The sequence below is a fragment of the Coregonus clupeaformis genome, chromosome 27 (assembly GCF_020615455.1).
Source record: "Coregonus clupeaformis isolate EN_2021a chromosome 27, ASM2061545v1, whole genome shotgun sequence".
Classification (NCBI taxonomy): Eukaryota; Metazoa; Chordata; class Actinopteri; order Salmoniformes; family Salmonidae; genus Coregonus; species Coregonus clupeaformis.
The window spans coordinates 6980774-6996867 of NC_059218.1; the positions used below are offsets into that span (position 1 = coordinate 6980774).

A 16094-nucleotide genomic window follows, 5' to 3' on the forward strand; every position below is an offset into this window, starting at 1 on the left:
GTACATACTCACTCAATCACACACACATCACAGTTGTAAACACACCCTTTCAACGCTGTCTTCAACATTTTCTTCAGTGCACCAGTGGCGGTCAGTGCCGTTTAAGATGAGGGAGGATTATAATTTTTTTTATGAGCATGGCCTTATTTCTATTACAGCATATTGGATGACTGTCATTCATATTGGACTTCAGGGCACAACACATCGGCTGGCTGTGACCAAGCGAAAAAAGTTTTCCAAGCCAAACCATCATAACCGCTAAACACAGCCTACATCGTTGTCACCATATTAACGTCATAGTCAACATAGCTACTAGAAAGAACGCGTTAGTAAACCCGCTAAAATCATGCAGTACAGTCAGCAGCAAGCAGTTTAGCAGTTACACCGGCGGGCCCTGGTGGCAATAAATTAATAAAACCAAAAGCTTATCTTGACTTGGAAGAGTTCCAGTGTTGGATAGCCATAGCCAGCTAGCTAACATAGCATCCCTCTCTGTTTGAGCTGGGTGTTTGAGAAGGCTAAACTAGCTGGCTAGTAAGTAAGTGAAAGTGGAACAAAAAATACAACGAAATATAGCTAGCTCTCTCTCTCTCTTGCTTCTCCTTCATTTTTGAAGAAATGAATTTGTTCAAAACTGTTCAACTTTTGTCTTGCTCTCTTTGAGTCAACTACTCACCACATTATATGCACTGCACTGCTAGCTAGCTGTAGCTTATGCTTTCAGTACTAGATTCATTCTCTGATCTTTTGATTGGGTGGACAACATGTCAGTTCATGCTACAAGAGCTCTGATAGGTTGGAGGACGTCCTCCGGAAGTTATCATAATTACTTTGTAAGTCTATGGAACGGGGTGAGAACCACGAGTCTCCTATGAAGTCAATGTACCCAGAGGAGGACGGTAACTAGCTGTCCTCCGGCTACATCATGGTGCTACCATACAGAGTGCTGTTGAAGCTACTGTAGACCTTTATTTCAAAACAGTGTTTTAATAAATAAATACATTTTAATGAAATTGATAATCAATATATATATATATTTTTAATGAAATTGATTGAGGATGGTCCTCCCCTTCCTCCTCTGAGGAGCCTCCACTGCAGTGCACCCACACAAACAACACACTACATATACGTACACACATTTCCCACAAATTTTTCAGACCTCAAACTTGAAAGCAGATATAAAGCTAGAACCTGAATGAGTCAGAATGAGAATTTAAGAGACACATTTGCAAGTGTAACCCCCTAACATGGTCAACTTCTCTCTGCATGTGTATGTGATATAACTGATCTAATATAATAATATAATAATAATATGCCATTTAGCAGACGCTTTTATCCAAAGTGACTTACAGTCATGTGTGCATACATTTTTACGTATGGGTGGTCCCGGGGATCGAACCCAGACCTATTTTATGAAAATAGTCTTTCCCTCAATGTTTGACTTGTGGGTTCTCATTTGTAATTGTCCTGGGCTACGTGAAGACACAAGGTAATGCTCTACAAAAGGTACTTTATTATCATATAAAAATAAAAAAAAGACATACAAATCTTGGAAGTTCCTTTGTAATGTATCGTGCTTGATGCACAAATGATGAGTCAGAAAATACAAGCAGATGCAAACAACTTCACAGCACAAAGAAAACCATAGAGAATATTTAAAAAAGAATAGAAAGCAGAAAAACATCCCTCCGTCCATGCATTATATGTCAAAATGTAGAAAAATAGCAGATACATACAAAGTAACTGGGCAGCTCACTTAGGCAAGCTTCAGACTACTACAAGTTGTTTCTACATAAATGTGGCTTGGTTTCAACTGGGTTGCTTCTATACCATAACGGAGTTCTGAAACTAATCAACTATTGTCAGAAACAGCCTATAAAACTAGGCAGATGGAAAGACGGGACAGTCAACGAGACTGATGTTCAATAGCACCAAGATCTTAATTACTAGCTATCTAATTCAATTCTCTGCAGTATCTCATTGTAGAATGTACTTCTTTTTTTGGCTGGCCCTTGTAGGCAGCTGTATCCTGTTTTGACCTAGGCTTTGGTCATTCCCACTGGTGTATAGGCTAGAATCTCAAGTGTAACACATTGGTTGTATCTCCATTTTGTATGGGAGTATTTTTTAAACACCCAAATGGCTTTGGCACAAAGACCGATGTTACAGTACCCTGGCTTAGAATATGACCCAAATGACTGGTTCACCATGTCAGAACATTGTGCTGCAGATTCTAATAATGACTAGCTTGATAAAAATGGATTCAAACTGAAGAGAATGAACCGACACGGTTGCACCGTGAAAAGTAGCATTCAGCACGTACACATTCAGAAGAGAACGGTTAAGTGCTACACAGAATCATCATCATCCACAAGGGCGATTCACCCAAAGTGGATGGTACAGTCCTAGGTCAGTATGGTAGAGGCTCTGTGTCAGTACCAGTCAACCTCTGAACGTGTGAGCAGAATACGCCATGTGTGACCAGAGTTCTCTCGTCAGGAAAACCACCTCGCCCTAGTCGTAAGCTCCACGTGGTGGGTCTATCTCTGTACGTGGCGTACAAAGGCCTGCACCAGCTGGATGAAGGGCTCCTGACCCTCGTGGCTGGCCTTGGAGCCTGGGGTGGTGGGCTTGGTCTGGGGGGAGGGCAGCAGACTGCTGGCCGAGGACGATGCAGAGCCACGGCGGAAGTGACGGGACAGGCTGGACAGGAGGGTACTCTGGAGGAGAGGGAGAGAGCATCAGATATCACATACATCATAATAATGTCCTGCAACATATGTATGGAAACATTACAAAAAAAAAAGCAGGAATTGCAATTTAAGGCTACTACAAACATGAAGACACTTCATGACACTAACAGAGCTGAGAAGAACAGAAGGGACTAGAATGGAATGGCAGAATAGGACAGAAATAAAACTAGACTGGTGGGACTAATGATGCAGGGAGTTTGAACCTATTTGTAAGTCGCTCTGGATAAGAGCGTCTGCTAAATGACGTAAATGTAAATGTAATGAACAAGGAGAAAGCCTCACCAGTTCAGAACTGAGCTCCTGTTTGAGTCTCTGTTTGTCTCTGGGGGCGATGCTGGGGTCCTTCAGACAGCGAACAGCCTGGGAGATGAGCACGTATAAACAGTTCTCCATGGTGAACATCAGCAGAGATCTGGGAGGACAGTCACATACGAGTTAGAAAGCAGAACGGACCAATATTACCACCAGCGAGAACAACGTTTCAGTGTTCTCTTCTCTGTCTCCTTACTTGAGGATTTGTGTTTCCTCTGACGAGGTCAGGGATGCAACACTCAGGGAGGCCGGCTCTTTCTTCTTCTCCACCTAAATATGAACATAGCAAAGAACACAGAAAGTCAGAATGTACAGTACGATTTATATTTCCTCATTTGCAAGAAATAAAACACTTCCAATGTCGGTACATTGTCCTACAACGTCAGTAAAGCTTATTGACTTGGCTTGAACTGAAATGGAAATGAGTTCAGGTGGGCTTTCCCACTTCAGCAATCAAAGGAGGGGTGGTCAACAACAACGACATAAATCATGAGAAGGGCTTACCAAGAAAAACTTCCAAAAGGACTAATTTGAGGTAGAAAGGTGTTGTTCTTTCTATCTCAAATTAGTTCTTTTGGAAGTTTTTCATGGTAAGCCCTTCTCATGAAATGAAACAGCATATTTGTTACCAGGGGGGGAAATAACTACCTCTCCCAGCATGCTTAGGGCAACGTTGATGGTGGCCAGCAGGGTTCCGTAAGAGGGCGCCACATCAGAGTCAAATGCCGGGGTGGTGAAGCTAAGCACAAACAGGGTCCTGTACTCTGCTAGGTCCATACACTAACACACACAGAAAGAACATTAGTCGTTTAGTACACATTAATACACCGAAATTATCTCTCGCTAGATCATTTTCTATCAATGGATGTCGATTTGACTCGTTTGACTGCTATTGATGATATATAAATCCCTTTTGCGCAGCGCATCTGCATAACTATAGACCAATCACACAGGAGAGTTTGAGTGATGACCTTTGGACAGAGGATTAAAAATCTCTGTGTAAAAAACACTTGGTTGAAATTCAAAAAACAAATGTTAAATAGAGTGTTAGGCTAATGCGGTTCAACATTCCAAGAGCGCCACTTTCTCCTTCATAGCAGTTGCTAAGTGATAATTAACGCTTCCACGTTGTGCTGTTTATTTGTGATCGTTTTCAATACATATGATAATGTCCAGTGAAAGTAGTGGTGGAAAACTACAGGATTTTGGAGTCAACTCCGACTCCTGTGGTTGGAGTCGTAAGGAGTCAACTCTTACTCAACTCCCAAAACACGCTGAAACGGATGCGCGCACACCACCTCATTATTGCAGAGTCCCACTGGCGACCCGTCATTCAGGGCAGGTGGGGTTTGAGCCCCACCTCTTGAGTTTTTTGTTGTTGTTCCCTGTTTTGCATGTTATTTTCACATTAATATGTGTCACATATCAGTTTTCAAACAATGTAAACAAAAAGAGTCTGAGTTTATAAAGCCGCATACAAACATGGTCTCTTTTTTGCTTTCTTGAGTAAGGCAGCTCCAAAATGCAGGTGTTTCAGCCTAGCTCAGTGCTTTCTGTGGTGGTGGGGCAGCCAGCGGAAAATATGGAGCTTAGGGGTTGATAATGTTCTATAGTTGCGCCGTGATTGGCTCGGTGTTCTGTCTCTCATGGGGACACTACATCACCGCAAAATCTACAGGTAGAGCTCTTAAATTCAAGCCCCTTGGGTGCTGCCATAGAGTTACATTAGAAGTGCCCATCCAAGAAGGCTCAAGGTCATTGGTCACAGATAAAATGACGTCAAATCACGTTATGTCTACCGTATCTTTGATTGGACTGATCATGTCAACATCATACTTTCAAAATCTTAAGCTAGCAAGCAGTTATCATCATGAATCACGCCAACAATCTACTGGCAAATCATTTTCAATCCTTGTCATATGAAGAGAAAATTATAGATAAAATGTATCGGTGCTCATCAGCCATTGGACATAAACATTACACAACAAGTTGGAAATCGCAAATTCAACAATGACTGGTTTGGAAGGAATCAGTGGCTAACTGCAAGCGTTACAAAGCAATCACTAGCCTGCTATTCAGTGGAGTGGGTGGGTGTGCCTCACCCTAATAATTTGGTCCCTTTCCCCCTCAAAACTTAGCCTACTGTTCTGGCTTGGAGGTGCACATGTAGCCTATAGCCTGTTTTAGAGAAATGTTATCATTGAATAATGTAAGAACTTTAATTGTCTGTTTATATGACCCCTTTATTTATCCTACGGTTCTGACTTGGTGTACAGGGAGAATACTGTAAGAACGGCCCATGTTCTGAATTCTGTCGCTGTACATTTGAAAAGTGCTGACCAAATAGTTATATTGACTACGTCCGTCCTGGCTCAATCATTAATGTCTTAAATCGAAATTACGGATTGCCTCTTATCCGCTCGTCGTCCCCTTATGCCATAGTTTGTACATCTCAACCATATTTGTTTAAACAAGTCAGCCATATCAGCTATGTTTTCTTAAAAGGCAGTAAATGAGGCTGAATGAACTGCCAGACAAGGCTCCGCTGATAGCCAGGTGTAGCAGTGGTAAGGATTCACTCCATGGTGCTGAAAAGAAAGCTCTACTGTTGGGACATCTTTATGTAGGCCCTAACAGTTTGTGGGCACCGTTTGTCACCGTTATAGTGCAATGAATGTATTGTTTAGTGTTGTGTTGTGTAGTGGCTTTTCTGGCATGCATTAAAAATAAATGTGTTTGCCCCACCAACATTTACATGCTAAAATCACCACTGCAGAGTCCTACTAGGACGACTACATTTGCATTCTAGAGGACTGACATGAGCATGATGCTGCCCATTTTGCTCATCAATTTAGCCTATAAAAGGCCTATTTTGTTTGAATATAAAAGGTGATGTGCAGGAACTAGAATATTTCAGTGATATTTCTGCTGTGTGCAGCCTTGACGGATCCCATGGGATGATGCCGGCGCACTATACACTGATAAGCCTATTATTTGACATGTTATAGCCATATTCGGGCTGGTATTACTAGAGATGTTGGTTTTGTAATTATTATCCAAGCATGTGTGTTATTCCAGAGGACGATTCACACAGGATGAGTTTTTCCAAACTGGCCCCTGTAATTCTTATTTTTTTTCCAAATGTAATTGACTCTTATGATGAAAGCATGGATGTTGTTATTTTTGTAGGCGTGAAGATATTTCAACGTCATGTCTAGACGACAATAGGCTACTCTGATAACTCGTGCTTGGCTGCCAAGTTTATAGGTCTCCCCATAATATTTAATTATGGATCATAATCCAGTGACGTGTATTCATGGACTCCAAGGGAAGCCAGGCTTCCCCCAAAAAGTATACCAACAATTTTATAAAAAAATACAATCTTTCGTCTCTGTGTTTCATAATTGTCCTTCAATTCGCAAGAGGCTGAACCTATCTCACAGGAAAAAGCATCCGAGAGAGCGAAACAGCGCCCCCTCTGTCTCTCTATGTGTCTGCCATCGATCAGATACTGTCTGGTCCAAACGAGTATGACATTGTTGCCGCCCGTTGCATTGAAGGCAAGGGAAGTCAGCAAGCATTTGGTCTCCTTGACAAAAATAAATAAATAAATAAAATGCCAATCAGCATTGAGCTAAACTGAGCGAGCTCAACTGCGAATGGTCTTGGCCCAAAAAAAAAAAAAAAGTGTCAAGGGAGGCCAGCTTGGATTTGGCGTCTCTCCTATCAAATCGCTTTGAGAGCATAAGTCATTAACAGAAACAACTTAAATTGTTGCATCTCGTTGTGATGTTGTCCTCTGGTGGCTAGCTAGCTAAACTTGTCCCTTTCCTAAATTAGCCATGGATGGAGGTAGGGATTTGGACTTGTGGTTTTATTTATAATTCTCCGTACTGGCCAATGATTATAATGGCGATTCTGATCCAACTATTAATTCATACAATGTTGTGCCCCTGGCGTGAGAGGATGGAAGTTCAATATATACAGCAGCTACTCTTCCAGGGGTCCAGTTAAATTAAGGCAGTTATATATTTCTAAAAACATTACAATACATTCACAACATGTTAAGTGTGTGCCCTCAGGCCCCTAATCTACTAACACATATCTACAACACAAAATCCATGTGTACGTGTGTATAGTGCGTATGTTATTGTCACGATCGTCGAAAGGAGCGGACCAATACGCAGCGCGTGGAGTGAACATGATGACTTTATTTATTAAAGCAACCACGAAAAACAACAAACAAATGACGAAGTGAAGTCCACAGTCGCAAAGACTGAAACATGGAACAATAACCCACAATAAACACAAGAAAACCTACAGCTTAAATATGGCTCCCAATCAGAGATAACGAGCCGACAGCTGACACTCGTTACCTCCGATTGGGAGTCATTAACTACAAACAAGGAAACAAACCACAACCTAGAAATAGACCCAACAGAACTCCCCCCACATAGAAATAACCGTGACAGACCTGCAAACCTAAAATCACCCAAAACCCCACAAACAACATACACCCTGGCTCAAATACACAAGTCCTGGAGCCAGAGTGTGACAGTACCCCCCTAAAGGTGCGAACTCCGGGCGCACCAGCATACGCTCTAGGGAGGGTCTGGGTGGGCGTCTGTCCACGGTGGTGGCTCTGGCCCCGGTCGTGATCCCCACCCCACCACAGTCACAAACTGCTTAGTAGGCAGTACCGGACTAAGGGACAGCACCTGACTAAGGGGCAGCACCGGACTAAGGGGCAGCACCGGACCAAGGGGCAGCACCGGGCTAAGGGGCAGCACCTGACTAAAGGGCATCACCGGACTGAGGGCAGATCCTGGCTGGCTGGCTCAGGCGGATCCTGGCTGGACGGCTCTGGCGGATCCTGGCTGGCAGAAGGCTCTGGCTGATCCTGTCTGGCAGAAGGCTCTGGCTGATCCTGTCTGGCAGAAGGCTCTGGCTGATCCTGTCTGGCAGAAGGCTCTGGCTGATCCTGTCTGGCGGAAGGCTCTGGCTGATCCTGTCTGGCAGAAGGCTCTGGCTGATCCTGTCTGGCGGACGGCTCTGACGGCGTTGGGCAGACGGGCAGTTCAGGACGGCGTTGGGCAGACGGACAGTTCAGGCCCCGTTGGGCAGACGGCAGACTCTGGCCGTCTGAGGCGCATCGTAGGCCTGGTGCGTGGTGCCGGAACAGGAGGTACCGGGCTGAGGACACGCATCTCAGGGCTAGTGCGGAGAGAAGCAACAGGGCTTGCTGGACCCTGGGAACGCACATGACGCCTAGTGCGGGGAGCCGGAACAGGGCATGCTGGACCCTGGGGACTCCCATAACGCCTAGTGCGGGGAGCCGGAACAGGGCATGCTGGACCCTGGGGACTCCCATAACGCCTAGTGCGGGAGCCGGAACAGGGCATGCTGGACCCTGGGGGACTCACCTCACGCCTAGTGCGGAGAGCAGGAACAGGCCGGGCGGGGCTGGCGACGCGCACCGTATCCCTGGTGCGAGTGGCCGGAACAGGCCGGGCCGGGCTGGCGGGCGCACCCTATCCCTGGTGCGTGGAGTCGGAACAGGCCGGGCGGCCGACCGTATCCCTGGTGCGAGGTAGGAACAGGCCGGGCTGGGCTGGCGACGCGCACCGTATCCCTGGTGCGAGTGGCCGGAACAGGCCGGGCCGGGTTGGCGAAGCGCACCGTATCCCTGGTGCGAGGAGTAGGAACAGGCCGGGCTGGGCTGGCGACGCGCACCGTACACTTAGTGCGAGGGACCGGAACAGGCCGTACCGTACGGGGAACACACACTACTGGCTGCACCACGGGACTAGGAACGGGCCGGACCGAACTGGTTACACACCCCAGTACCTCACGCCGTGCCTCAACACTTTCCTTCCCTGCTTTACCCAGTTGCCCCCTTGACCTGGTAGCCCACTGAATCCGTCCCTTCTCTGCCTCCGTCAGCCCCCTTAACCTGGCAGCCCTCTGACTCTGCCTTGTGGCAGCCTCCTGCTGCTCCGTCGCCCAAGCCATGTGCCCCCAAAAATTTCTTGGGGTTGCCTCTCGTCCTTCCGACGATGATGGCCCTGCTGATGCCGTTGCTCCTCTCGCCGTCGCCTCTCCACCGTCTCGTTCCATGGTCGGCGATCCATACCATCTAGGATCTCCTCCCAAGTCCAGGACCCTTTACCTTCCACCAGTTCCCTCCATGTCCAGACCCTTTGTTCCTGGACGCGCTGCTTGGTTCCTTTATGGTGGGTTATTCTGTCACGATCGTCGAAAGGAGCGGACCAATACGCAGCGCGTGGAGTGAACATGATGACTTTATTTATTAAAGCAACCACGAAAAACAACAAACAAATGACGAAGTGAAGTCCACAGTCGCAAAGACTGAAACATGGAACAATAACCCACAATAAACACAAGAAAACCTACAGCTTAAATATGGCTCCCAATCAGAGATAACGAGCCGACAGCTGACACTCGTTACCTCCGATTGGGAGTCATTAACTACAAACAAGGAAACAAACCACAACCTAGAAATAGACCCAACAGAACTCCCCACATAGAAATAACCGTGACAGACCTGCAAACCTAAAAATCACCCAAAACCCCACAAACAACATACACCCTGGCTCAAATACACAAGTCCTGGAGCCAGAGTGTGACAGTTATAGTGTGTTTGTGTGCATATGTCTGTGCCTATGTTTGTGTTGCTTCACAGTCCCCGCTATTCCATAAGTTGTATTTTTATCAGTTTTATAAATCTAATTTTACTGCTTGCATGAGTTACTTGATGTGGAATAGAGTTCTATGTAGTCATGGCTTTATGTAGTACTGTGCGCCTCCCATAGTCTGTCCTGGACTTGGGGACTGTGAAGAGACCTCTGGTGGCATGTCTTGTGGGGTATGCATGGGTGTCCGAGCTGTGTGCCAGTAGTTCAAACAGACAGCTTGTGCATTCAACATGTCAATACTTCTCACAAATACAAGTAGTGATAAAGTCAATCTCTCCTCCACTTTGAGCCAGGAGAGAATGACAGGCATATTATTAATAATAGTTCTCTGTGTAAATCCAAGGGCCAGCCGTGCTGCCCTGTTCTGACCCAATTGCAATTTTCTCTTTGTGGCACCTGACCACATGACGGAACAGTAGTCCAGGTGCGATAAAACTAGGGCCTGTCGGACCTGCCTTGTTGATAGAGCTGTTAAGAATGCAGAGCACCGCTTTATTATGGACAGCTCTCCACCATCACTGCTGTTGTATCAATATGTTTTGACCATGACAGTTTACAATCCAGGGATACTCCAAGCAGTTTAGTCTCCACATTATTTATTGCAAGATTTAGTTTAGGGATTAGTGAATGATTTGTCCCAAATACAATGCTTTTAGTTTTTGAAATATTTAGGACTAACTTATTCCTTGCCACCCACTCTGAAACTAACTGCAGCTCTTTGTTAAGTGTTGCATTAATTTCAGTCGCTGTGGTAGCTGACGTGTATAGTGTTGAGTCATCCGCATACATACAGCACCTTGCAAAAGTATTCATCACCCTTGGCGTTTTTCCTATTTTGTTGCATTACAATCCTGTAATTTAAATCAATTTTTATTTGGATTTCATATAATGGACATACACAAAATAGTGTAATTGTCCAAATTGGTGAAGTGAAATGAAACAAATACCTTGTTTAAAGAAATTCTAAAAAATCATTAACGGAAAAGTGGTGCGTGCATATGTATTCACCCCCTTTGCTATGAAGCCCCTAAATAAGATCTGGTGCAACCAATTACCTTCAGAAGTCACATCATTAGTTAAATAAAGTTCACCTGTCTGCAAGCTAAGTTTCACATGATCTGTCACATGATCTCAGTATACAGTGGGGGAAAAAAGTATTTAGTCAGCCACCAATTGTGCAAGTTCTCCCACTTAAAAAGATGAGAGAGGCCTGTAATTTTCATCATAGGTACACGTCAACTATGACAGACAAATTGAGGAAAAAAAATCCAGAGAATCATATTGTAGGATTTTTTATGAATTTATTTGCAAATTATGGTGGAAAATAAGTATTTGGACACCTACAAACAAGCAAGATTTCTGGCTCTCACAGACCTGTAACTTCTTCTTTAAGAGGCTCCTCTGTCCTCCACTCGTTACCTGTATTAATGGCACCTGTTTGAACTTGTTATCAGTATAAAAGACACCTGTCCACAACCTCAAACAGTCACATTCCAAACTCCACTATGGCCAAGACCAAATAGCTGTCAAAGGACACCAGAAACAAAATTGTAGACCTGCACCAGGCTGGGAAGACTGAATCTGCAATAGGTAAGCAGCTTGGTTTGAAGAAATCAACTGTGGGAGCAATTATTAGGAAATGGAAGACATACAAGACCACTGATAATCTCCCTCAATCTGTGGCTCCACGCAAGATCTCACCCCGTGGGGTCAAAATGATCACAAGAACGGTGAGCAAAAATCCCAGAACCACACGGGGGGACCTAGTGAATGACCTGCAGAGAGCTGGGACCAAAGTAACAAAGCCTACCATCAGTAACACACTACGCCGCCAGGGACTCAAATCCTGCAGTGCCAGACGTGTCCCCCTGCTTAAGCCAGTACATGTCCAGGCCCGTCTGAAGTTTGCTAGAGTGCATTTGGATGATCCAGAAGAAGATTGGGGAGAATGTCATATGGTCAGATGAAACCAAAATAGAACTTTTTGGTAAAAACTCAACTCGTCGTGTTTGGAGGACAAAGAATGCTGAGTTGCATCCAAAGAACACCATACCTACTGTGAAGCATGGGGGTGGAAACATCATGCTTTGGGGCTGTTTTTCTGCAAAGGGACCAGGACGACTGATCCGTGTAAAGGAAAGAATGAATGGGGCCATGTATCGTGAGATTTTGAGTGAAAACCTCCTTCCATCAGCAAGGGCATTGAAGATGAAACGTGGCTGGGTCTTTCAGCATGACAATGATCCCAAACACACCGCCCGGGCAACGAAGGAGTGGCTTCGTAAGAAGCATTTCAAGGTCCTAGAGTGGCCTAGCCAGTCTCCAGATCTCAACCCCATAGAACATCTTTGGAGGGAGTTGAAAGTCTGTGTTGCCCAGCGACAGCCCCAAAACATCACTGCTCTAGAGGAGATCTGCATGGAGGAATGGGCCAAAATACCAGCAACAGTGTGTGAAAACCTTGTGAAGACTTACAGAAAACGTTTGACCTGTGTCATTGCCAACAAAGGGTATATAACAAAGTATTGAGAAACTTTTGTTATTGACCAAATACTTATTTTCCACCATAATTTGCAAATAAATTCATTAAAAATCCTACAATGTGATTTTCTGCATATTTTTTTCTCATTTTGTCTGTCATAGTTGACGTGTACCTATGATGAAAATTACAGGCCTCTCTCATCTTTTTAAGTGGGAGAACTTGCACAAATAGTGGCTGACTAAATACTTTTCCCCCCCACTGTATGTAAGTCGCTCTGGATAAGAGCGTCTGCTAAATGACTAAAATGTAAATGTAAATTTCAGCCACACCCGTTGCTGACAGGTGAATAAAATTGAGCAAACAGCCATGCAATCTCCATAGACAAACATTGGCAGTAGAATGGCGTTCCTGAATATCTCAGTGTCTTTCAATGTGGCACCGTCACAGGATGCCACCTTTCCAACAAGTCAGTTCGTCAAATTTCTGCCCTGCTATTACAGCCCCGGGTTCGATCCCGGTCTGTGTCACAGCCGGCAGTGACCGGGAGACCCATGAGGCGGCGCACAATTGGCCCAGCGTCGTCCGGGTCAGGGGAGGGTTTGGCTTTACTTGGCTCATTGCGCTCTAGCGACTCCTTGTGGCGGGCCGGGCGCCTGCACGCTGACCTCGATCGTCAGTTGAACGGTGTTTCCTCCGACACATTGGTGCGGCTGGCTTCCTGGTTAAGCGGGCGGTTGTTAAGAAGCGCGGTTTGGCGAGTCATGTTTCGGAGGACGCATGACTCCACCTTTGCCTCTCCCGAGCCCGTTGGGGAGTTGCAGTGATGAGACAAGATCGAAATTGGGGAGAAAAAGGGGTTAAAAAACAAACAAAAAAATATATAGAAAAAAAATGCACCTTTATAATAAAAGCATTACATGCATTATCACATTTGTGGTCACTTTTGAGAATGGTGTTTTCCTGCTAATGGAACATTTGCGCTTATAGCATGCTGCCGTGTGCGCATTGATGCGCTTATGTGATAGTTAATAGTTTATCAACATTTTAAGCTAAATGTTCTCATCTGTTGCATCAGGGTCATTGCTTAAAACAGGTTTGTCAATGCTAGTGGTTGTATTAATTTGGGATCTATCGCATCCCACAACTGTCCCGGACTATGTTTGGAATATTTATTTATTGCACAGAATAGGTCAACTTTTGTACTATGGGGGATAGTAGATTGACATAGGCTAGTGCTTTAGCTGTTCGTTAGACCTACTCATCTTGTTGGCTGACGAAAAGTAAATGTGGACAGTTCTTCCAATATCTTCAATATGCGCCTCGGAATTGGATAAGGACGCGCGCAGTTGCGTCCCCGATGAGTCTGTCTTCACTTGTAGCCTGTGAGAAAGACCCAATCACGTGACTGAGAGCCATGCGAGTGAGAGGTGCTTCGGCATGCAGCGGGGAGAAGGGAATTATAATTTGCATATTCAGCCCAAGGGCACAACGGCCACTGGTCGCAAAAGGCATGGATTTTTTTAGGGGGATTATGGCCACACAAAGGGGATGCAGCCGGGAAATTTGAGGCATTATCAAGTGCTTGTCAAATTTTGAATGAGAGACTGATGAAGTGTGTACAGCCTGCGCAAAAAAATAAGCAGAGCTCATGCTAAAGTTACATAAATAACTCTAAATTAAGCATATAGGAGTACCTGTTTCTTTGTTAATTGCTCAACACAGAATAGCCGCATGTGTACACTATTTTATTCAGCTATTTTCTATTAAATGCTTCATAAAATAATATAAAATAATGCCACGGAATTCTAAGCAAATCTTGTCTGCTAAATGAACTAGTGTAGCCCACAGCCATATGGCATAGCCAGATCAGGGCCTAACATAAGGACAATGCAGAGTATGCTATTCTGTTCTTCTGAAATAGACCACATTTTCTTCATATCATGTTTCCTTCGACCTGTCTAAAATAAATAATGGATTTATTGTGATGGTGTAGGCTATTTTACATGGATTTATTAGACTTTTTTAAATGTTAGATGTTCCAAAGGTCTACATCAGTGGCTTGTAGGCTATTCGTGGAAGCCAGGAGATGCTAAATGTGTTTATGTTAATTAACGGTCAATTACCGTGAGACCGGCAGTTATTTGCTTGACAATCACCAGCTGACAAAATTGTATGACCGCCACAGCCCTGGTCAGGGCATCAGCTAATAGGAATCCTAATAAAATGTAAATATTAGTGAAGTATCACCTGGTCCAGTAGTATCTGGCAGTAGTCAGGGGTGAAGTGCTGCAGCGTGGCCAGACTCTTACTAAGGATCTTCAGCAGGCTGCACTGCACCACCAGCAGGGCCTTCTGCTCCGCCTCCTCCCTCTCCCCTCCCCCACATCCGGCTGCAGCTTTGGAGGGGGTCTGAGGTGCCCTCTGGGCATGGGGGCCAGAGGACAGCGCTTCCCCATTCTTAGCCTGGGAAACAACGACAGACGTCAGGTAAAATACATGGAAATAATAACAATCTGGACGTTACATTTATTTAATCAGTGATAACATTTGTATTAGATTTTTTATAATATTGGTCATGTCTGTGTCTTACCTGGAGGTAGTGATGGAGCATCTTCTTGCTGTGGAGGAGGTACGTGCACGTCTGGCAAAGGTAACACAGATTAATCTGCAAAGAATGGAAAGAAACATTTTAAAATGTAAAAAGGAAAGAAAAAATCTCATCCTCCTAGATCTATCTGCTGCCTTCGACACCGTGAACCAGCAGATCCTCCTCTCCACCCACTCAGGGCTGGGCGTCTCAGGCTTTGCACATTCCTGGATTGCATTCTACCTGGCAGGTCTCTCCTACACGGTGACTTGGAGAAAATCGGTGTCTGCACCACATGCTCTCACTTCTGGTGTCCCCAGGGCTCGGTTCTAGGCCCTCTATACACCAAGTCACTCAGCTCCGTCATATCCTCACATGGTCGCTCCTATCATTGCTTTGCGGATGACATGCAACTACTTTTCTCCTTCCCCCCAGGTGGCGACACACATCTCTGCATGACTGGCAGACATCTCAGCTTGGATGTCGGGCCACCACCTCAAGCTCAACAAGACGGAGCTGCTCTTCCTCCTGGGGAAGACCTGCCCGCTCCAAGACCTCTCCATCACGGTTGACAACTTCACGGTGTCCCTCTCCCAGAGTGAAAATAACCTTGGAGTGACTCTGGACAACACACTGTCGTTCTCAAACTTCAAAGCAGTGACTCGCTCCTGCAGATTCATGCTCTACAACATCCGTAGATGATGATCTTTCCTCACATAGGAAGTGACTCAGGTCCTAATCCAGACACTTGTAATCTCCCGTCTGGACTACTGCAACTCTTTTGGCTGGGCTCCTCGCTTGTGCCATCAAACCCCTGCAACTTATCCAGTGCGCCGCAGCCCGCCGGATGTTCAACCTTCCCAAGTTCTCCCATGTCACCCCGCTCCTCTGCACACTCCACTGGCTTCCAGTCTAAGCTCACATCCACTACAAGACCATGGTGCTTGCCTACGGAGCAGCAACGGGGACTGCCCCTCCCTACCTTCAGGCTATGCACAAACCCTACACCCAAACCAGAGCACTCCGTTCTGCCACCTCTGGTCTCTTGGCCGTCCGACCCCCAGTTAAAGTTCTTCTCTGTCCTGGCACCCCAATGGTGGAACGAGCTTCCCCTTGATGCTAGGACAGCAGTGTCTCTGCCCAGCTTCAGAAAATGTCTGAAACCCTACCTCTTCAAAGAGCATCTTAAATAAGACAGCTCAGTCTTATTCTCTCCACCCCCCCCCCACCATCAATATATATAT

At 45.4% G+C, this 16094-nt stretch overlaps 1 protein-coding gene across 1 annotated transcript in view; it reads right to left on the bottom strand.

The window, feature by feature from the left end:
- Nucleotides 1-1069: 1069 nt before the first annotated feature.
- Nucleotides 1070-16094, bottom strand: part of LOC121541428 (nucleoporin NUP188-like) — a 60412-nt gene continuing 45387 nt past the window's right edge. Inside the window, exons 37-42 of the mRNA XM_041850427.2 lie at nucleotides 14854-14928; nucleotides 14511-14726; nucleotides 3714-3845; nucleotides 3262-3335; nucleotides 3036-3165; nucleotides 1070-2720 (exon numbers count right to left, since the gene is read on the bottom strand). Coding sequence (XP_041706361.1) covers nucleotides 2541-2720; nucleotides 3036-3165; nucleotides 3262-3335; nucleotides 3714-3845; nucleotides 14511-14726; nucleotides 14854-14928 — 807 coding nt within the window. The 3' untranslated portion in view covers nucleotides 1070-2540. The remainder of the gene's footprint in view (nucleotides 2721-3035; nucleotides 3166-3261; nucleotides 3336-3713; nucleotides 3846-14510; nucleotides 14727-14853; nucleotides 14929-16094) is intronic.